Source organism: Anser anser, assembly GCF_964211835.1.
Source record: "Anser anser genome assembly, chromosome: 23".
NCBI lineage: Eukaryota > Metazoa > Chordata > Aves > Anseriformes > Anatidae > Anser > Anser anser.
The window spans coordinates 4,731,407-4,753,554 of record NC_139744.1 but is presented as its reverse complement, the minus strand read 5'-3'; the positions used below and the strand labels follow the sequence as shown (position 1 = coordinate 4,753,554).

Sequence of the window (22,148 nt, the reverse complement as noted above, 5' to 3'; positions counted from 1 at the left end):
TGCACATGTTCCTCTCTTGTGGGCACTTGCCTGTACTGGGGCTGCCTGGGACAGCGTTAACATTCCCCACAGCAGCCCCTAGAATGCTGTGCTCTGTGCTTGGAGCTAGAACAGCATTGCCATCACACCAGTGTTGGGGCTATAGTGGAGCAGTGCTGGCACAGCATCAGGACTCTCTCCAAGCCCCCCAAAGCCAGGAGGTAGGGGGTGGGCAAGAGGTGGGGAGGGGACGTCACCAGGGCAGCTGACCTAAACCAACCAAAGGGATATTCCATACTCAAACATTCAGCAGTAATGATGTGAAAGGGGAAGGAAAACCAGGGGTGGGCATATTGAGTCTGTGCTTCCAAACACATTACTTGCTAATGCGAAGTGGAGAATAATTTTCTCCCAATTTGTTTCCAAACAGCCTTTGCTCATTGTTTTTTTTTGTTTTTTTTTGTTTGTTTGTTAATTTTTTTCCTTTTTCATTTATTTACATTATCACTATCTCAACTTTTAAGCCCTTTAGCTTAAATCACATTCTCTCCCCACATCTTCCTTTCAGCAGGGGGTGTGAGAGAGCTGTGTGGTGGAGTTTAGTTGGCCATCAGTGTGAAACTACAACAGCCTGTGTGCTGGACTTGTGCAAGTGTCTGTGGGTGCAGTTTTGCATGATTCCACGCAGGTGTGCAAGAGAAGGTGTGTGTTTGTGAGAACTGTGTGGCCCCCCTCACAAGAAAATGGGCTGGTCACCTCAGGGCATTCTCCACTGCTCTGTCCATGAGCTCCAGAGAGCAGCCAGGGCAAGAAGGAGCCTGAGAACAGCTGAACAATCACAGAACAAACCCAGCCCAGAAGTGCCCACAGCACACATGATGAAATGCGGCCTTCTGTATCTGTAGCCCACTGCCTCCCAACCCTAGGAAGTTCACTGCCAATTTCAGTCCCCAACAAGAATGGGCCCACAACAGTTTGGATCCTTATTTTAATTCTGTAACACAAGATTCAGAGTGTAAGAGCGTGGTGCCAGTCACCCCTCCCTGCTTCTCCAGGCCAGGACACAGCTGCACTCCCCATGGCTAGAGAGTTCAAAAGGATGGTGTTAGCTTTATGTACAGGGAGACAGGCTGAGAAATCCTGCCCTCTTCAAGCAGGCCCAGCCCTACGTAGGTCTGCTGCTGGTGTGGTGTCAGTGGTGTCTGGGGTGGGACAGGGGTCCCCCATGGGGAAACCAATGCCACACATACTTCTGTGACTCATGGGCCTGGAGCTGAGTCATGCAGGGGCTGAAACCTTGGGCAGAAGTGGCATTGAACCAGAGGAACATGGGTCCTATTTACCCTGAAGGCGGTCAAGGCCTGGAGCAGATTGCCAAAGAGATGCTAGGGGAGCTCCATCCTTGGAAGAGTTCAGACTTTGCCTGGACTTGATCCTGAGCAACCTGATCAGATGAGACCCGCTCTGAACACAGGGTTGGACTACATGCGTGCTGGAGGTGCAGCCTGTGATCCTCTGGAGGGTTTCTCAGATGACCTCTCGTTCGGACTGCTCAGGAAGCATGGGGCAACATGCACAGTCACCACATCTCAGCCTTGGAGGGATGCTGTTGACAGATCACTTTTCCTGTTAATTCCCAATGTGACCCTCGATCACATACCGATATCATTCATGACATCAAAAGTGGGTGGAGGGAACAGCACTCATGCACACTGCTGCTCATGTAAAAAGATGCATGAACTCATGGGTGCACTCACAGACACTCCTGGATGCATACTGGAGTATATTTGGGCACACACAGACAGGTACGTGTTCACACAGCAAAGAAAGCAAATGCTGCTCTCCTGAACTCCAGGGTTCTGATCTCACTTTCTCCTGTCTCTGAAGGAACATCCTGGCTTGCTGAGGCCCTGCTGTGTTTTTCCTCAGAAGATATCAAGAGGTGGAAGACCATGAGTCCTAAGCAGCAACTCCATCTCCTCCTTCCTCCTGCCCCTGGTATCTTCCCACAGGGGTGAGGGGAAGGTCTACAGAGTGGTTTCTTTTGTTGCTGCTGGGTTTGGCTGAGAGCTGAGAGCTACTGCTCTTCATTCTGGACTCAGCCATCTACCTCTTGATCCAGACTGGGAATACACTCGTGATGGTGGAGCCCAACCAGCCCTTGCATCGTTCCATGTAGTTTGTCTTTGGAAAGCTCCCATTCACTGACATGTGCCACGTCTTGGTCAGGATGCCTCTTATGCTTTTAGATGCCTTCTCTGCAGATAGGACAATTTACTTTTCCAGCTGTGTGCTCTCGCTCCTCTGCCTCCACTAGTGGGCCTAAACTGGGATGTCCTCTTCTCACTCATGACCTAGGACCAAGCTGTGTGCATCTGCCACCCACTACAGTACTCCAGTCTGGTGGGAGGCCTGTGGTCTGAGCTTCTGCTCCCTTCCTTGGCGCAAGTGGCGCTCACCCTTCGTTTGCCCTGCTCTGGCCCTACACAATCACAGCTTCTTCTGGGATTCGCTCTCTCTCATGCAGATGGCTTCTGCAGAGAGCTGGCTACATTTCCTCCTCTATACCCACCCCATTGACAATGTCTCCCTCAACAAAGTGGTGTCCATCTTCTCCAGGGCTGTGATGCCCCTGCTCCATGCACCAATCTACAGCCTAAGGACTGAAAAGGTAAAGGAAGCCATGGGAAACCTGAGAAACAGAGGGAGGTTGTTTGTTTGTTTCCTCTGCTGTGTTCTCTGTCTCTGCTTTCAGGGCCATGCCATTTTCTCTACTCTCCAGCAATGGAGATCTTGGGGAAGCTGCCATCACTGCTTCCACAGCAGCCCTTATTTTCTTTCTTACCTTTCAGCTATTCCCTCCTTGTTTCCTACCCTAGAAGCAGCCCTTCAGCACTTGCGAGGGGGGCAGAGAGAAAGAACAGTAGGAAGCTGGAAAAAACACACAGAGATACAAACCTGACTGACAGATGATGAGGGAGGCAGTGAGGAGACCAAATGTGGGCAGTCACGCCATTTGGGGGGCGTACACGGGGCTGTGGACATGTTTATGCCAGTGAGGTTATCAGATTGGGGACCTTCTCAATTGGGATGCTAAGAAAAGAGGAGGCATTCAACAAGCAAACAGAGACCAAGACCAGAGAAGACAAACACAGAGGCAATGACAAGAGACAAACCTCACCATTCACACCAGTTGTCGGCCTATCAAGAAGCCACAGGTGCCACTGCCAGGAAGATCAACCTGGGCCTTGCACCTCCTCCAGCTGTGGGCCAGGACATAGGCTGGGATGGGTGCAGGACAGACCTATACAACCCCAGGAGGGGACATGCAGGACAAGGGGAGCCAGGAGGAGCACACCAGGGCAGACAGAGCAAGGTGTAAAAGGGGCTGCTCCATGTACTTGTGTGGCTGGGCCCTGCACCTGAGCACCGCCGTCAGTCCTGTCCTCTTCTGGAATCTTTCCTTACCTCTGCGTAATCTCGCTCTGTCCCATGTGCATGTGTGCTGCAAGGAGAAAGTGCCAGCTGCTGGTGGAGCAGCAGGAGTGGATTTGGCACCAGGTGCTGGAGTCAGACTGGGGGTGAGGTCGCCCTTGGTCTGTGCTGTCAGCTGCTGGAGCCAGGGGGTCCCTGTGAAGCACCTGGAGCAGGGGAAGCGGGTCTCAGACTCCAGGCAAATGTGGCAGGAGTCTTTTGGGTCTCGAAAAGCAGCTACTGGGGGTACCGGCCTGGGTGTATAGTCCTCAAATGCGGTGTGCATGACCTTGTCTGTGTGTCTCCCGGATATGTGCTCAGCTTCGATACCATTCGAGCTGCTGGCAGTGCCGGCCACAGCTGGGGAACCAGTGCTTCTCATCACCCCACTACCAGGCCCAGTCTAGCCCGGCCCGCTGCCCTCCACCTGCCCCTCTTGCTGGGGACGCTGCAGACGGGCAGCTGATTTCTCCACGCCCTCTCCTCCCCCGTGCCGAAGGAGCTGCCTCAGCCTTTCCCCGCACTCGCCTCCGCGTCCCGGGCTGGGCTGCAGGACGGGCAGAGCCCCGCTGGCAGCAGCCCAAGCCCTGCCCGCCCCCAGGCGCCCAGCACTCGCAGCCCGGGCCAGCCCCCGAGCGGCCCCGGGGCGGAGCTGGCGGCGCCGGGCGGCGGCGGCGGGGAGGAGGCGCCGCGGGCGGAGCAGAGCCGGGGCTGGCGGGGGCAGCGCGGCGCGGGCGGCGGAGCGGCGGGATGCGGCAGGGCCGGGCCGCAGGGCTGGCGGGGCTGGCCGCGGTGCTCCTGGGTGCGCGGGGCTGCCGGCGGCGGGGCCGGGACGGGGGCTGCGGGGGGCCGGGGCTGCCCTCGCTGCTGGCCCGCCGGCTTCTCACGGACCTCGCTCCCCTCTGTCCTCCCTCTGCAGCCGTCCCGTCTGCCTCCAGCGAGCTCAGCCGGCCGTTCCCTCCCACCTTGCCTTGCTCCCTGCCTTCCTCCTCTCCTTTCGGCACACCCCCACTCGTTCCTGCCTGCTTCCCTTCTCCTCCTGGCTCGGCTCGGACCCTCCTTCCAAACAGCCCTGCTCCGACCTGGTCCCCAAATAACCATTCCCGGAGAAATGCCTTTGTGTGCTTTCTTCTGAGAAAATGCTCCCATCAGCTGTCAACCGTTTTCTTCTCCCCACTCCCCCACTCATGACATTTTCAGTAGCAGAAAAGCCCTTTCCTGAGTTTTCTCCTCCTTTTCTTCTTGGCAGTGGCTGCAGGCAGAGCCCAGGTGCAGCAGGAGCCACGGGCAGAGACCAGGGATGGCACCGGCATCAACATCACCTGCTCACACCCCAACATCCAGTCAAACGAGTACATCCAGTGGTACCGTCAGCTCCCAGGCCGAGGACCCGCATTCCTCGTGAGGGCTTATAGTGGGTCCCAAGATGTGACGGACCCGGCAGGGCGGCTATCGGTGGCAGCAGACCGCCGGTCCAGCGCCCTGTGGCTCGCCCAGCCCCGGCTTCGGGACGCGGCGGTGTATTACTGCGCCCTGAGAGCCACGGGGAGAGGAGCCGGGGCTGCGGCCGGGCAGGAACCGTGGCGGGCGGGGCCGGGCGTGTGTGGCGGGGGCGAGGCAGGGGCACAGCCCCCAGGGGGCGCTGCCGCTCCGCCCGCCGGGACCACCTCGCCCCGCAGCCCCGGGGGTTCCCCCGCCAGCCCGGCCCCTCCAAGGCACTCCAGTTCTGCTGAGGGTCTGGAGCCTGGGTGTAGCTGAACGGAGATGGCACCAGCCTGGCAGAGATGTGTCCAGGGAAGAGGCACCGAAACACAGCTCCTTTCTCCTGAGTCCTCCTTTTCCTCACGCTGCAACAATCACCCTCTGGTACTGCCAACTTCAGGCCCCAGCAAGGACCGTATCAGGACAGTTTGGGTCCTTGGTTTAATTCAAGGTAACAATGTTTGGAGTGCCTCAGCGTGGCTGTCCCTCGATGACCTTGGGATGTATAGGAGAAGCAGACTGCTGTGAGGCTCCTGATAGTGCCTGTCAGTGAGGGATTTCCACCCCTGGACACTGCCAGGTCCTCCTGGGAGTCAGTGCCGGAGCCAGGCCCATCTCCTCACACCTGTCTATAAAGGCCTGCCAGCATTGTCTCAGAAATACATCGCAGAGGGGACAGATTCCCACCCAGCCCACGTCAGGCTGGTTCTCCTGAAGGCAAAGGGGCAGCTCCACATGAGGGGTTTGCTCAGCTTAGTGGGTGTCTCATCCAAGCTAAGCTGCCTCATGCAAACACAGAAGCAGATCCCACCCACAGTTTTATCCATTTGCCAATGACACCCACCCAGAACTTCACCCAGGGTTTATATCCTGCTAACAGTCGCCTGGGGCATTGAAGGTAGGCAATAAACAGTAGGGCAATTAAGAAACCAATGTCTCCAGGAACTACCAGTCCTGTAGTGAGTTGCAACACAGGCCAAGCCCTTCCAGGGAAATGGGCCATCCCAACAAACGGGATTACCCCAGCACACCTTTGGCTCTTCTCTCTTGCCTGCATGGTTGATTCCTTCTGGACATGACAAGGCTGTATCAAGCAGGGCCATACGTGGATCTCTAAGGAAACAGCTCTGTAATCGAGCAGGGACAGCGTGCCCTGCTGATGGGAGCTGTTACAGAGGTAACCAGGCTCTAATGAGAAACTGCAGACATCAGGGGGCTGCAAAGCAATGACAGGAAAAATGTCTGCCAGCAGTCGAACTGGGCCTGGAAACAATGGGCATCCTTGAAGTGCAGCTGGGCACCAGAGCGCTGCAAACATCCTGAAGATAGCCTCTACATAACGGAAAGAAGAAACAGAGAAACAACCTCTTGCTTGAGCAGGAGCAAACCAAACGGTCAGGAAAAGTGGAAACGAGCGTGAGGAAGTCCCTGTGAGTGCAGGTCCTGGGCCTGAGGAAAGCTGCTGCATGCCTGGGGGCAAGAGGGCACCACAGAGCAGCGTGGGGGCATGCAAACTGCTTGCTGTCTTTGCACTGACCCAGCCCATGGGGGTGCAGGGTCCTCAGGGACTGGAGATTGCCGTGTATGGTCCATTACGGCTAACACCAATGCTGACTTGTGAAGGGGGTCAGCTCTGCATGTGTGCCACCACCTGGGCCCTGCCAAGTGCTGTGCTGGGGGCAGTTGGGCCTCATGGGACACATGTTCCTGCCGCACATGCCCATGTGTGCTGGCCATAGCCCCGAGGTGGGGCAAAAGAGGGGAGATGAAGGTGGAGTAGAAGCGGTGGGGCATCCCTGCACTTATTCCACCCATTCCCCACATCTGTCATCCATCTTCTGTCCCCACCTGCTTACCCAGCACAGCACTGTCCTGAGCAAGAGGAAGCCCGTTCCTAAGAGCCTGCAGGGTGCCCAGCCTCCACAGCCTCCCACAGACTCGTAGCTTTTCCCGTGAGGACAGCAGAGGTTGTGCTCTCTGTTTGCAGGACAGGGGGAGCTGTGGGCAGAGACGCTGCAAGGCAAGGGTAGATTGCCCCTTGCTCTGTGAAAGCCAGGGATGTCTTCTGCAGCTGCAAGGGGCAGTGCCCAAGAGAGGACCCTCTGCAGCGTGTCGCAACCTCCCATTCTTCTGGGGGTGGGGAAGAGGCTCCTTAAACACTCATCTTGTACCCAGCAAGGGAAAAACAATTCTCCCTGGGCAGCTCAGGAGGGCATACACGGAGGAAAAATACCATCTACAGCCAAGGCTGGGATGCAGAAATCTTTAATGAGTGTACAGAGGAAAAGCAGGTCACTCTGAGCAGAGGCCCCTCAGTGCAGGGATCACCAGGACCAACTGAGAGGCAGCGTCCCTTGCCCATGGCGCAGATCGTGCCGGTCGTGTGTCTGCTGTTACCGCAGTGGGAGGGCTGGATCTGAGGAGCCTCACAACCCAAGGGAGAAGAAGAACACAAAGAAAAGGGAGAGAGAGGTAGGTGGAGGGATGGAAGGAGAGACATGGGGCATGTTTTGAGAAATCTCGGGGTAGCCTCTGGTCTGGCTCCTGCCAATGTTACCTCCTCTGGTGAGGAAAGTCAGTCATTCTGCAAGCAATGGCCTGAAGATTCCTCCTTCTATTGTCCAGCACCATGGTCGTGCTGGAACCCCAGGGCCATGGCCAGTGGCTTTAGCAGGGCAGGCACCTTCTGCCACAGTAGCGGCTGGAAATGCCCGAGAGGTCACAGCAGCCAGAGGTGATGGGGACTCCGTCACAGCTGAGGATGCTGCCAACGGCAGCAGAGGTGGAGGATCCCACAACGGTGTTCTGCGGGAAGGAGCTGAGGATGGGGCCGGGCAGGGTCACCACCACAGGAGAGGGCTCAATGACGACGGTGGAGTTCTGGCACTGCCTGACGCAGGGCTCGTTGCAGCTGCTGGCCAGTGGGGTCGGGCCACAGGGCCGGCATGGCAGGCACTGGTTGTAGCAGGACATGTCTTGGGGCTGGAGATGCACCTGGGAGAGAGGGCAGAGAGGAAGCAGAGCGCGTGGGTAGGTGAGGAGCAGCCCTGTTACCCAAAACAAAGGAGCCAAGACAACTGTTGAGGGTGGATGTGGAGGCTCTGCCAGGAGGCTCATGGTCCTCATCGCTTTGTCCTGACAGGGCCCTTCAAAGAGCAGCCTGAACCAATGAGACAATCCCGTAGCGCGTAATCCAAAAAGCTGCCTCAGCACCATGTCCCAGCCTCTCTCTACACAGAATGTCTCCCTCCACCCCTCTCCCATGGCAAAGAACTCCAAGACCCAGCATAGCACTGAACCACCATCAGATGTGATGTCTATTGATGCAAGATCCCTTCTAGTTCAGAAGAGGAAGAGAGAGGGCTTCAGACTCACCTGGTTCCCAAGGAGGATGAGGCGAGAGAATTGGATGAGAGAGCAGGGAGCTGGGCTGCCTTTTATACTGGTACTTCATTGCCGCAGGCCCAGGGGCACCCTTGGCAGAGGTAACAATTTTCTGACAAGCTCATCTTGAATGCAAACCATTCCAACAAATGTTATGGTCTGTGTGTTGGTTTCCTGCACTGCTGCCTTTTCATTTCCAGATCTAGGCCATGGCCATTCCACAGCAATGGTTTCTTTAAGTGCTGGGATGAAATGTCCAAGGATTTCTAGGGCAGGAATGCATCAGTGAGGGCAGAAGACTCACCGGAAGTGCTGGACGGGTCCCCTCTGATCATCTTCATGGCTCTCCTCTGGACCCACTCTAACAGGTCTATATCTTTCTCATGCTGGGGGCCCCAAAGCTGAACACAGCACTCCAGGTGGGGTCTCAGTGAAGCAGAGCAGAGATAAGCTCTCTAATCTAATTAGAGCAGATTGAGCTCTCCTAACTTACTCATCAGACAATGTCTCTGTATTCTTTCCATGTTACCTGTTCTTGCTCCCACCTTCTATGGCCTTCTCTGTCATGTTTGAGTTTAGCCAGTTGCTCCATGTTCATCCACGCAGGTCTCCTGGCGTTTTGCCTGACTCTGTCTTTGTTGGGATGCATCACTCCTGAGCTTGGAGGAGGTGATCCTTGAATATTAACCAGCCTTCTTGGGCCCATCTCCCCGTCAGGGCTTTGTATCATGGTACACTTCCAAGCAGATGTCTGAGGAGGCCAAAGTCTGCTCTCCAGAAGTCCAGGGCATCAAGTCTGTTGTGCTTCCTCCTCGCTGTGCTCAGGATCCTCAATTCCACCATTCCAGAATATAGCACCTCTCCTCACAGGCTCACCTTGTGCACTCACCTGAGGGCCTGCTTGCTTGTGTTCACACATCTGCTCTTGTCTTGTGAAAACTTGTGTGCAGATGGCTTAGTGTGAACGCACGTGCGTGCACAGATTTGTGCATGACTCCATGCAGGTATAGATGAGCACATGCGTGTGTCCTTGTTTCCCCTTTATCATGAGGGATTTCCACCCCTGGACACTGCCAGGTCCTCCTGGGAGTCAGTGCCGGAGCCAGGCCCATCTCCTCACACCTGTCTATAAAGGCCTGCCAGCATTGCCTCAGAAATGCATCGCAGAGGGCACAGATTCCCATCCAGCCCACGTCAGGCTGGTTCTCCTGACGGCACAGGGGCAGCTGTCGCTCCTCCCTGTGTGGGATTTCACAGCAAATGGATCACACAGTGCCAAGAGTAAACTGATCCCCCGCTTGCGCCAGATAGATGCTCAGCATTTGGAGTGCTTCAGCATGGCTGACGATCAAACACCATGTTCATAGTTCCTGGGAGGCCTTCCCAGGGCCCTGACCAGTTTGTGCATGGTCCCCAACCGGGGCACACAGGTGGTGACAGCGTAGGTCACAAGGGGGCTTCGGAGAATGCAGGAAGGCTGGAGAAGGGGGCTGACCAGAGCCTCAGGATGGTGCAAAGGAGCAAAGAAAAGGATTTTCCTCTTGGGCAGGAAGCACCCCCAGAGTAATGCGGGGTGGGGGCTGGCTGCCGAGGAAGCAGAGCCTCAGGAAAGGGTTTTGGGTGCAGGAGGCACCCAGCCACACACGAGCCAGCAGCGCGCCCTTGCAGCAAAGGCAGCCAACGGCCTGCGGAGCTGGGGGGGTCAGGGGGTGCCCCGCAGTGCGTGGGGCCGGGCAGGTGGGGCGGGGGCGAGGCGGGGGCACAGCCACAGCCGGAGCCACGTGGGGGCGCTGCCGGTGCTTGGAAGTCCCCTTGCAGGGCCCGGAGTTAAACAGCACGGGCCCGAGGGAGCATCGGAACAGCCACGCTGGGTTTCCTCCGTTTTCTGCAGAGGTCTCGTTTCAGGAGCTTGTTGTACAGGCTTTGTCCCAAGCCCAAATCCAGCACCTCTGGCGCTGAGATGACGTCCTGGCAATGCCACAAATGTCTGTGCTGGACACTGCCTCTAGTGACACCTTTTGGAACCTTGGATCTTGCCAAAGGACTGAGGCGTTGAGGAGTTTGCTGCACTAGTCAGCGCCGTTGAAGGTCTGCCCTTGGAGCAGGATTCACTCCTGTCTGTGTGTGCAGAGGTGCTGACTGCTGAGCAGAGGGCTGTGGTGGGGCGTCCTTCCCTGCCAGAGGGAGAGTGTAGCTCTCCTGAGGGGGTTGGGTGGAGGAGGGGGAGGCAATCCCATCTCCATTGACAGCAGAGCTGGGTGCAGGCCTCTGTGTCTGGCTGGGTTCTGGATGGCAGTGGGAAACCACTGGGGACACTTGCCCCTTGCTGGGGCTGCCCACCTGCCAGAGGGGGCAAAAAGAGGGAAGCACACAGTGGCCATGTTGGTGTCCTTTTGCCTTACCGCTGACCAAGTGAAATGTCCTGGCCTTCACAGGCCTGCAGCTGTGAGCTAACGGCACAAGTGTGAAGCTCGCGGTGCTGGAGAACCTGTGACTAGCAATGGGGAACCTGGGGCACAGCAAAGATTGGCTGGATTCCTTTCTGACTGCTTTAACCACTGGCCCATCCCTCTCTTGAGAGCCTTGCTGTGGCAGAGGTGTGCCCCAAGGAGCAGCAGGGGGAGAGCTTTGCTCCGCCCTCTGTGCTGAGGTTCAGAGGCTGCTTTGAGCTGGCAGAGGGGGAAGTGAACTCGCAAGCTTGAGCTCCCTCTTTCCGGGCACTCCGTGGGCACCCTGTGAAGGCGAGAGCGTGACATGGTCCTGCTTTTTCTGGCAGCCTTGATGGCACTGTCAGACTTTGGTGAGATGTGACTTTCAGGAGGGCAAGCTAGGGGCAAGATGGCATCCCATCATTTCTGGAGGGGGGAAATTGGAGTCCTGCCTCCCTGGAAGAACTGCAAGTGCTTTCTGTAGGGAGAGCAGGGGCTGCAGACCAGTAAAGGAGACAGTCTGGGAGATGTCAGGAGCAATAAGTGTGCAGGGAGGAATAAGCATCTAGACTTTTCCTTTGCAGATGCCTAGCATTCTTACATGCATTGTTGATAGGTATGTATGGACTCAAAGCCTGGCGAGGTACTGCTAAAAAGTCGGTAAGCTGACAGACTTGGGTATGGGAATTAAACAGCATCTGCAGAAAGAAGAGTGCATGTGTACTTAGCTCAGCATTTTACAACCCGTGAAAAGGGAGATGGAGAGAGGAGACAGTGAGCAAGTTGGTGAAATGAGAGACACAGGAGAGAGAGGGGGAGAACAGACACACCTTCAAGCAGTGCTGAAATGCTGTTCTGGCTTTGCAGGTCATGCACAGGACTCTGTGCTGCAGTTTGCACAAGAAACCACCATCCAGGTGGGACACAATGCAACTCTGCACTGCAATTTCTCCACCAGCAGCTCTACTTTCTACATCTTTTGGTATCAGCAGCGCCCGACCCAGTCCCCTCAGTTCTTGCTGCAGGTGAGCAAGTTCAAGCCTCATGTGCATTCCGGGAGGATCTCCTCTGTGCTCTCCATGGAGAACTCCCAGGTGCTTCTCCACGTGCAAGATGCCAAGCTCCAGGACAGCGCTGTCTACCTGTGTGCACTGAAACCACACTGGTGCCTGCAGCATGCAGCTTTATACAGGAAGGTGCGGGTGCTGTGAGGTGCAGCTCCCTCTCATCACAGTTTGCATGGAGCTCTGAGCTGAGCCTGCCCAGCAAGGACACGTGGGGCTTGTGGTGAGCCAGGTGTGAGTGGCAGCCCCTGCTCCTGATGCCTGGCAGTGTGGTTAGCATAACCAACAGTAAGGCAAATATCCATAATGTGGAAGGGGGCTGTTAAGGTGCACCCCTGCCCCCTTGTCTCTCCCTCTCACTGGCCCCAGCATGTGGAGACACCCACCATTGTGGTGAGAAAGGGCATTAGTGTTATCACTCTAGTAATTCAACTAGTAATTTATTTGTAGTAATCTTTAGGATTTTGTAGTAATTTTTAGTATTTCTAGTAATTTCTTATGTAATAATAAATCTCTAGTTATAACCACAACCTGTGGCCAGTCCTCCTTCTGCCAAGGATCCCTAAAGAACCTGCCAGTGCTCTGTAGTGTTGGGAGACAGACCTGGGTGTAGTCAGCAGGATCCTTGTGTTAGAATAAGGAATGGTTCCCTTGATAAATGGGCCACACTGTGGAAGGGTTTTCTTGGAAATGGATGGCAAGATGCAAAGCAGGAATGGCTAAGGTCAATACACCACAATCCAAATGCCTCAGGGAATGAATTTAATAAATGGAAGGATGCGTGTATGGTAAGGAAAGACAAAAGGAAGGAAGGAGTGTGCTGGTTGTTAGCTGCAACGTGGAAAATTGAGAAGGAATGGGCTGGAAGTTTAGAGGAAGAAAACAGAAGGTTGAAAAGGGAATTATCAGCCAAAGATACAGATGTTTTGGCTGTTGCAGAACAGTGCTTAGACGAAGTCGAGGACTTTTCAGCTTCTCACGCTACCCTCCACCAAGGAGGCTGGAGGTGCAGATGAAGGTGGGAGGAGACACAACAACACAGTTAAGTGGATTTACTGCTTCGTGCGGTAAATTTTTTTGGAGAGAGGGAGAAAGTTCACGCTGCCTGGGGGGTATAAAAGGAACAGTTGGGGTCTGCAGGGCTTGGAATGTCATTCCTTTGGGTGTCTGAGAGCTCCACGTTTGAGGTGTGCTGAGGGAGGTATGGGGGAAGACAACACAACTAGCCAGGTGCTGCCAAGCCAGACAAGGTGTTAGGGGTGGTGATAGAGGCGGCCCAAGCATCAGGGAAGCAGAGACTGCCAGGGATGTGGCTGTGGGTGGGTGCCCGCTGTGGCCCACCAGTGTGAGTGCACGTGACCCACTGAACCCACATGCTTTTCCCTGATGACTCCCCACCCTTTAGCCTATGGAACAGGTTGTCCTTGTCCCCTCTGGGCTTTTCGCATTCCATACCCCACTGGAGCCCGGTTCCTCTTGCAAAAGCTACGTTATCCCACCAGAACAGGACACAGCCAGAAACCCTGGGCTGCTGCGTAGCATGGTTCCTCCCTTCTTTCTTGGGATGTGGGAAAGAAATCGAGGTGTCTTCTCCTCACACAGGAAATAGGAACATCCCCATGCACCTGAGGGCCCCAGGGTAAAAAGAACAAGCTCAGTGGCAAAGACTGCCCTGACATCAGCCATGGCCAAGCAGTGCGTGTGCAGAAGAGAAGGCAGTTGTAGCTGGGGAGGTGAGGACCCCTCTGGGAGAGGAGATGAGAGCAGCCCCTTCCCCTGATGTGGCCCCCAGAGTTCCCAGGACCCCTGACTGTGACAATCCTCAATGGTTGCTCCTGCTGGAGGAGGGAGAAACCCCAGGGAGCATTTTGGGCACAGTCAGACCAGAACATTTCTCGTCACTGAATCTCCCCTTGTTCCCCAGCAGAGTCATTTCCGGCAGCTCTGTTCTCTCGGGGCTGGGAGGTGCTTTTCTGACTCTCTCTCCCTCAGCAAACAGGAGGGTCGCTCTCAGCATGCACCGCGGGTATCTCGTCCTCACTGCCTTCCTGGGGCAACTGCTGGGTAAGTGCTGGCTTTTAATCAAGACATAAATCTTCTTTCCCCAGGAAGCCCTCATCAGCCTTACCATGTTTATGTGGGGACCGACTCTTGAATCACAGGGAAAATGTTGGTAAATGTTGGCTCCCATTTCTGGTTCTTGGACTGGTTCCTTCAAGATGCTGTTATTCTTCGCAATTTGTAAATAGGAGATGCAGAAGAGACCTCTCCTGCTTCTCTCGTCCTTTCATTCCATCTCTTTTCTGTCTCTCTCTTCTGGTCCACCTACTGTCACCAGAGAAGATTTCATCAGTCTCTGCAGTCCCTCATTTCTCCCTTTCCTATAGAAACAGCCGGATTGTGTCCAGGGGGATACAGGGACATGAAAGCTCTCCTCCCATGGACATTAGCAGGGTGTCCAGTCTGTCTTCTGCTTGATATGTTCCTGCCATGGTCTCCAATGTCCTCCTGCTTGTCAGCACAGCCATGGCTCCCTCTTGCCACCACTCACCTCAGCCTTGTTTATATTGGTGGGACTTAGAGGCCACTGAGATGAGAGGGATGAGGAAGCAGGTTGAACCTTTTCCCAGTAGCTGCACGGGTGCCTCAACCTGCTGGAGGATGCTGGACCCAGCACACAAAGCCAGGCATGACAGGCTGTGCCCTGGTCCTCTGGGCAGAAGGAGAGCAGGCAGGAGGAGCAGGCACACAGCACAGCTCTCCTCAGGGTCCGCTCTGGCCAGGGAGCTCTGAGCTGACCCCAAAACACCCTGCTGTGCCCCGGCCTCAGGACCTTTCAGCCCAGTAAAGGACAGGGAGACTTATCTCCCACAGGTCTGAATTCACTCCTGTTTGACTGCCTGGAGATTTCCTCACAGAGCTGCTGACCTTCTCTTTCTTCCAGAAACCATGGGGCAGGTGTCCGTCACCCAGGAAGAAGGACAAGTCACCGTGGAACAGGGAAATGCATTCGAGACCACTTGCACATACGAGACCTCCAACTTCAGAGGCTTGCTCTGGTACCAGCAGAAGAAGGGACAAAGCCCTCAGCTGATTTCTAATCAAGCAATAGCAGGCACCAAGCAGAAGGACCGTTTCACCACGGAGCTGAACACTGATGGGAAATACAGTGTTCTGCGGCTGAAGGGAGTTGAGCTCTCTGACAGCGCCTTGTACCTCTGTGCTGTGAGTGACACCCTGGTGCAGGGAGCTGCCCTGGCTGAGCAACAACCCCGGATGGGGAGGGGATGTGTCTGTGCAAGGCAGAGCTCTGGGATGGGGCCCTCATCTCTCCCCTGGCTGCGCTGCTTCCCGTGTTCACTCCAAGAGCTGACAGCCATATTCTCTTTCTCAAACGGGCTGGTGTCTGTGGCTGTGCAGAGAGGGCTGACCCCGACTGGCTGACCTGGACCGCAGGGCTCTACTTTCCTCTCTTCCCGGTCTGACAGAATAGGGCAGAGCCTGCTGGGAGATAAGACTGCCTTAGGGGCTGGCTCTCAGCCCCTCAGCCCCAGGGTGAGTAAATTCCTGCCAGCCCATGATAAAGCAGCTTGCTTCGAGCCCTGGCCAGCCCAGCCCAGAGACCCCTAGAAGTAGTTCTGACAGAGATTTGCAGGGTTCTTCTCTCTCTTCAATGAGTCAGTCAATAAATTGGATTTGCATCCCAGCCACCAGGTTTTCTCCAGACCTTCAGCCAGTTCATGTCCAAAGCCTGTGCCTAAGGGACAGAACAAATAGAGCAGCCCTTAGTGCCAAAGGCCCAAGAGCTCTCCATGTTCATCACAGCAAGCAATCAGAGCAAGAGATAAATGAAGACTTACAGCCCACTGAGTTCGTTGATGTCTCCTCAGGGGAGCTGGAGGCATGTGTGATCATCCTCAGCCCCTGCACAGGGAGCAGTGTCATAATGACCAGCTCCTGCGGCTGTGGGGGATTGCATGTCTGGGACAAGCTGGGTGTCCTGTAGGCTGAAAATGCCGAGACCAGGCAGGAGAAACGAGGCTGTGCTGGTGAAGCTTCCTCTGTCTCACAAAGCATGCTGAATGTGGTGTTTTGATGTCCTCAGACTTGTGGAAACTCTTTTGTCTGCTTGCAAGAGCAAGAATTGAAGCAACCCGGAGAAAGAAAAGCTTGGCCTAGGCAGCTCCCAGCAGGGGGCAGCCATGGGCCCTCTTTCCTCTGTGCTCTCGGGGAAGGCAGCACCAGCCTCAGCCTTGTCTCAGCAGGGGTCTGATCTACCCCAGGGATCATTGCCCCAAGGATTCTCTGGAGACATTGAACACCTCTGCAGGAACAATGCCTTCCCTCCTGTTCTTGCCTGGGAACATGGCTGGGGCTGATCAAACAGCTGTTAAATTCCAGGTTTAGAATCGGAATGGTGCAATTAATATTGGAATAAAAATGTTCCACTAAGGAAAACATTTAAAACTTCTTTCTCATCATCTTCTTCTGAGCTTTCCGTGAACCTGTTCAGAAAAAGCTGAACTGGGAAATGTAGAGAATAAAAATACTTCTAAAATTTCATTTATTTCTTGTTTCTTTTGCAACATTCTGAAGCTTAATTTCTCTTCACTTTGATTGAAAAAAAAATCACTGGGTTGACACTGATGATAGTGTATAGCAGTATTTCTGTTGTCTGGCTGGAACTTTTATGAGTTGGGAGCTTCTTTTACGCAGAAAATTATTGAATGTAATACTGCACTGTGGGACACAAAGAAATCTTCCACTAGCAATGAAAAAAAAATATTAAAATTTCTTTTCAAAGATGAAATAAAAAAAATAAAACATTAATATTTCTAATGAAAGACTGTAATTTGTAGCTCACTTCCAGGAGGGTCATGAAGTGAAGAGTGGGTGGGTGGATGCCTGGAGAAGGATGGACAGCTGTTTGTATGGCTGTCTCTACGGAAGTAGAGTGTAAGGGAGAGAGGGCAGATGAAGGGAAAATGAGAGATCAAGAGAGGCCATGAGAGGCAAGGAAAAGACTTTTTGTTGATGTTTTCTGCTGCTCTTATTACAACATGAAACCTCAGTCTGACATCATCCCCTTCTGAAACCTTAGAGCCATGGCAAAGGAGAACAGGACCTTTGGGACTGAATTCATTCTTCTGAGCTTAACAGACCATCCCGGCTGGCACATCATCCTCTTTGTCATTACCTTCTCCTCATCTCTCTGAAGGCTATGGGGAATGGCCCCCCTTTGTCACTGTGGGGAGTGACCAGCCCCTGAGTAGCCCAATGCACTTTTTCCTCAGCCCACTCACCTTCTTGGAGAACTTGTACTCCACCACCATTGCTCCCCAAACACTGGAGACTTTCCATATCATCAGGTGAACCATTTGTGTTTCCAGCTGCCTGCCATAGACATTTTTTCCCCTTCTCCAGGGTATCACTGAGTTTCTCATCTTCACAATGTTGCTCTCCGATTGCCACACACAAGGCATTGCATTACACCTCAGTCATGAGAAAGAAACTCTGCTTCCTGCTCTCCTTCGGAGCATGAGTGCGGAGGGGGTACCAGGAACACCATTGTCCGTTTCTGCTCTGGTGCTGGGCCTCTTCTGAGCCTGGCCTGCGGGGCTATAATGCTGAGCAAGATCCTTGACTGTATCCAAACACGTTCCCTTTTCTCTTGTCTTTCACTCACCACAAGACATTTCCTGCTTGTGCCTCCCACCCCATCACAGTTCCCATTCTCTGAGGACGTTTCTGTCAATATATATATTCTTTACCAAGCAGTGAATGGCAAGTGAATTCGGGCACTGGAAAAGGCTCCCCATGGAAGTGGTCACAGAAACAAGCCTGCTTGGAGTCAAGAAGCATTCAGACAACACTCTCAGACCTGTGGTTTCATTTGCAGATAATCCTGCGTGAAGCTAGAGGAGATGGACTTGATGATCCTTGTTTGTCTGTTCTAACTTAGGATATCCTAGAGTTCTGTTATTCTATGGTTTTCAGGGACAACGAGATGCTATGTGGACAATGTCTTTTTAAAATGTTGGTCTTGTTCTCAGGTAACTTATGCTGCAGGCTGGGAATAGGAAAGATGGAATCAACAAGTTGACCTGTTCTCTAGAAGGATTTTGTCGTTTCCAAGACAAAGTTGAATCTCCAAATTGTGAGTGTGCTCCTCCGTCTCAGACTTCAGTGTTAGCCAGGAGATAATTCTGGCTCAGGAGCACCTATTGATTATTGCTCTAACCCAGGCAATAGATGTGTTATGTGTAGAAGGTCTCGGTCCCCGGGTGAGAGCTGGGGCTGGGGCGCAGGCTAAGGCCAGACCCCAGAGAGGTCTGGCTAAAGGCTCCATCCAGTGATGGACCTGCACCATCTAGGAGGCTGGCCAGGCCAGGCTGAAAAGATTAGGCGAGGCCAGGCACAGGCACACATGCAGCAGAGCTGGGGCAGGGCTATGCTAGGCCTGAGCTTGTGCAGAGACCCCGGGTGAGGGGTCAGTACAGAGCTGGGAGCCGTTGTTGTCGTGGGCTTTGGTGGTCTTGTTTCTGATGCTTGTTGCCCTTGTGCTGCCACTTGAGCCAGCACTGACTCCCAGAGAACCTGGCCTGTGGAGAGGTCCCCCCACCCTCACACCATGGAGCAATAGCCCCATCCTCCATCTTGGTCCCGTGGCACTGGCAGCATGTACAGTCTGTGTGAAAGCAAAGTACCCCCACACCACAGGGCCCCGAGGTGTGTGCAGATGTGGGAAGGCCCTGGCCTGGTTTTGGGGAGCAGCGGTGCTGCCTGGAGCACAAGGGCCACTTCATCCTCACGGCTCTGGGAATGACAGAGGAGCTTGATGCCTGAGACAAGATCCCCCAGTGTGTGCCCTGTGATTAGGCCGGTGCATGCCCTGTGCCGTTCAGGGCCCATACACACATCCTGCTGAGTGCACACTCAGGTCCCATTCTCACTGCTATGTCTCAGCGGAGACTGTGGGATATCTGCACCCACAGAATGTCTTTTCTGGAGCATGGTGGGGTTGTGCCACCTATGGGGCCTCTGAGTTCCAGGGCTTGATGAAAGCTGATCCATGCTTGGGGAAAAGAAAGCAAGACCAAGCAGCCATGAGGGCATGTTTGGGCTTCAGTCCCTGTCCTTGCCCTGTCTTCATAAAAAGGAGTTGGGTTCACAGGGACTGGGGGCTCCAGTGTGTGACCTGATGTGACTGGTAGCAGTACGAATTTGTGGATCCCCTCAGCCCTGCACATCTTGGCAACAGCTGGGCCATGCCAGATGCTGTGCTGAAGGGTGATGGGGATGCACAGGGAAGCTCTACCTGCTCTCCATGCCCGGATATGATGCCCATGACCAGGTGGTGGAGGAAAGGTGAAAGTGGAGTAGAGACAGAGGGCCATCCCCAAGACAATTAACCATTCCCGGTTTCTGAAATCCTTTGGGATCATCTTTGTCTGAGCCTCCATCCCCAGCACAGCTCCACCCAAAGCAAGAGGAACACTCTTCCCCAAGAGCTGGGGCCTCCAATGTCAACAGCACTTGTCTAGGCGGAGACGTCACAAGTCAAGGACTGGTGTCCATTGGCTGTGGAAGAAGAAGGGATGTCTTCCTCAGCTTCAACAGACAGTGCCTGAAAGATGAATTGCTGCAGTATGTCCTGCATTCCAGTGCCTAGAGGCATAAGGCAGTGCCCTCAACCTATTCCCCACTAAGGAATGGTTTTCTTCCTTGGCCATCTGTATGCAGAGGAAAAGACCACACAGGGACACACTCAGGGTTGCTGCAAATGTTTATCAAGTCTCAGGAAGGAAATGAGGTGACTCCAAGAGGAGGCCCCGAGATCGTAGCACAGCAGGAGCAGACAAAAATCTGTTCGGCTTTTCCAATGGCAGATTTGCAACAGGGCATCAATCTACCTGGCCCACAAGGGGAGAGAGGGTAGCAGGTCACTCCAGGCTGGTTTCTGGGGGCCTCACAGAAAGCAGAGGGCAAGAAAGAAAAGAAAGAAAAAGAGTGTGTGGAAAACAGGATAGGTATACTTCGGCCATGTTGTCATAGAATCCAGGCTGGCCCCTTCCTGTCTGTCTTTACAGGACAAACCAGAGATGGTCAGGTCCTCTTAATACAACAACACAAATTTGTTCTTTTATCCATTTTTGTCCAGCAGCATGTTCTGAGTTCCTGGGGTCCTGGTCTGGGGCACTGTCCGGCATCTTTAGCAGGGGCGGCACCTGCTGCCACAGTAGCGGCTGGTAATACAGGAGAGGTCACAGCAGCCAGAGTTGATGGGGACTCCGTCACAGCTGAGGATGCTGCCAACGGCAGCAGAGGTGGAGGATCCCACAACGGTGTTCTGCGGGAAGGAGCTGAGGATGGGGCCGGGCAGGGTCACCACCACAGGAGAGGGCTGGATGACGATGGTGGAGTTCTGGCACTGCCTGACGCAGGGCTCGTTGCAGCTGCTGGCCAGCGGGGTCGGGCCGCAGGGCTGGCACGGCCGGCACTGGTCGTAGCAGGACATGTCTGGGGGCAGGAGGTGCACCTGGGAGAGAGCGCAGGGAGGAAGCAGAACATGGGCGTGCATGAGGAAAAGCTTGTCACCACACCCTGAGGGAACCAAGGCACAGGCAGTGCTGTGAGCTGGAGGCTGTGCAGGGATGTGCCAGGGCTTCTTGGCCTCATCCTGCCAGAGCCCAAAAAGAACCACCAGAGCCTGGCTACACTCTAGGCTCCAGCCCAGGAGCCATCATACTAAAGGCCCAGTCTTCCTCCATGACAAACCTTCTACCCCTTGACTCTCCCACAACCAGCAGCCCCAAGATTTGGCATGGAACACAGCTGAGAGCAGCTGAAAGGTCCATGGAACTGAGTCCTCCCGTGGGGGAATGAGAGTGACGAGAAGAGGCTTCACACTCACCTTGTTCCCAAGGAGAAGAAGGCCAGAGAAGTGGATGAGAGAGCACGGAGATGGGCTGGCTTTTATAGTGGGCCTTAGCTGCCCCATGTTCAGAGGCATCCCTTGAAGCAGGGACTATTTTCTGACAAGCTACTCGTGCATGCAAAACATCTCACCTAATGATACGGGCTGTGTGTTGCCTTCCTGTGATGCTGCTTTTTATTTCCTGCTTTATGCCCTTTCCCCAGAGAAGGCAACTTCTGAGTGGCAGGTAGGGAGGCCCAAGTATTTCCAGGCAACACACATCAGTGTGGGCAGAAGACTCAGCTCACGTGCTGGAAGAGTCCAGGAAAGGCAAATGATGTCAGCTTGGGTGACTCCCTAGGGGCTCTTTGGGGCCCTTTTGGCTACAGCTGACCCAGCTCCTCCCTGTGACCCTACCCCTCCTGACACTGCCCTCAGGGAAAACGTGATGGCCTGTTTTGCCTCCTGCTCTGATCCAGGGATGTCTGTATAGGGGGAGAGGTTGTGCAGGGCCCTTTCTGGATCCCAAAAGAAAGGCCCAACAGGACAACGTCTGTTTTAGTTAGAAGGAATAAGAACATGAATGTAGAGAGAAAGTAAACCTTTCATGTGCAGGTGACCCTGCCTTCTACCAGCATCGGACAGAGCCGGCTGGGTTTTCCCAAGACACACAGTGCAGATCCTGTCCATAGAGAATTCCTTCTTCACTCCCATAACTTCATGCCTTTCATTTATTGTTTTAAAAAATAAATAAAATCATACACCTCCTCCTTACATGATGCAAGCTTATTTCTGTCATGACACCCACCAGTGATCAGTAGGGGCACTCCAGCACTTTCCCTTACCACTGCTACTCAGGCTAACAAATGGGATTCTCAGGCCTTAAGTGCAAGGCCCAAGAAAGCTGACGTTGTCTTGTCAAGAGCCCTGGCTCCAGTGTCTTCTGCAAGGCTCCCAGTCCACCTCCCCTCTCTACCACATCAAACCATGTACTTTGCCCAAATGCTGTCCAGAATCTCTGCTGCACACTGTGTCACGTTCATGCACAGGTTCCTCTCTTGTGGGCACTTGCCTGTACTGGGGCTGCCTGGGACAGAGTTAACATTCCCCACAGCAGCCCCTAGAATGCTGTGCTCTGCGCTTGGAGCTAGAACAGCATTGCCATCACACCAACATTGGGGCTATAGTGGAGCAGTGCTGGCACAGCATCAGGACTCTCTCCAAGTCCTCAGAGGAGTCACCCCTCCCTGCTTCTCCAGGCCAGGACACAGCTGCACTCCCCATGGCTAGAGAGTTCAAAAGGATGGTGTTAGCTTTATGTACAGGGAGACAGGCTGAGAAATCCTGCCCTCTTCGAGCAGGCCCAGCCCTACGTAGATCTGCTGCTGGTGTGGTGTCAGTGGTGTCTGGGGTGGGACA

General features: G+C 54.2%; 5 protein-coding genes and 1 long non-coding RNA gene across 8 annotated transcripts in view; 4 read left to right on the top strand and 2 right to left on the bottom strand.

Moving 5' to 3' along the window:
- Window positions 1-7,471, top strand: part of LOC310885518 (uncharacterized protein) — a gene marked incomplete at its 5' end in the record, with an annotated part of 44,430 nt that extends 36,959 nt beyond the window's left edge. The window contains one exon of the mRNA XM_083808983.1: window positions 7,412-7,471. The remainder of the gene's footprint in view (window positions 1-7,411) is intronic.
- Window positions 1-22,148, top strand: part of LOC310885820 (M1-specific T cell receptor alpha chain-like) — a 373,370-nt gene that overhangs the window by 108,461 nt on the left and 242,761 nt on the right. The gene's annotated exons all lie outside the window — the stretch shown is intronic.
- The window catches only part of LOC310885818 (uncharacterized protein), a 48,528-nt gene that overhangs the window by 14,596 nt on the left and 11,784 nt on the right, over window positions 1-22,148 (top strand). The window lies entirely within an intron of this gene.
- On the bottom strand, window positions 7,514-8,536 carry LOC310885830 (feather keratin Cos2-3-like). The gene has a single exon (XM_083809639.1). The coding sequence runs from the start codon at window positions 8,197-8,199 to the stop codon at window positions 7,603-7,605; it is 597 nt and encodes a 198-aa protein (XP_083665765.1). The 5' UTR covers window positions 8,200-8,536; the 3' UTR covers window positions 7,514-7,602.
- On the top strand, window positions 10,428-16,656 carry LOC310885881. 2 transcript variants are annotated; one of them, XR_014575003.1, is made up of 3 exons: window positions 10,435-11,119; window positions 11,616-13,876; window positions 14,757-16,656. It is a non-coding gene; the product is annotated as an uncharacterized lncRNA (long non-coding RNA). The 2 variants fall into 2 exon arrangements; XR_014575002.1 differs by having other exon boundaries at window positions 10,428-13,876.
- On the bottom strand, window positions 20,025-21,755 carry LOC310885853 (feather keratin Cos2-3-like; the record flags this gene model as incomplete). The annotated part of the gene is made up of 2 exons (XM_083809656.1): window positions 20,727-21,755; window positions 20,025-20,351 (listed from the first exon to the last, which is right to left on the bottom strand). Exons 1-2 carry the CDS (start codon window positions 20,823-20,825, stop codon window positions 20,025-20,027), a joined length of 426 nt encoding a protein of 141 aa, XP_083665782.1. The 5' UTR covers window positions 20,826-21,755.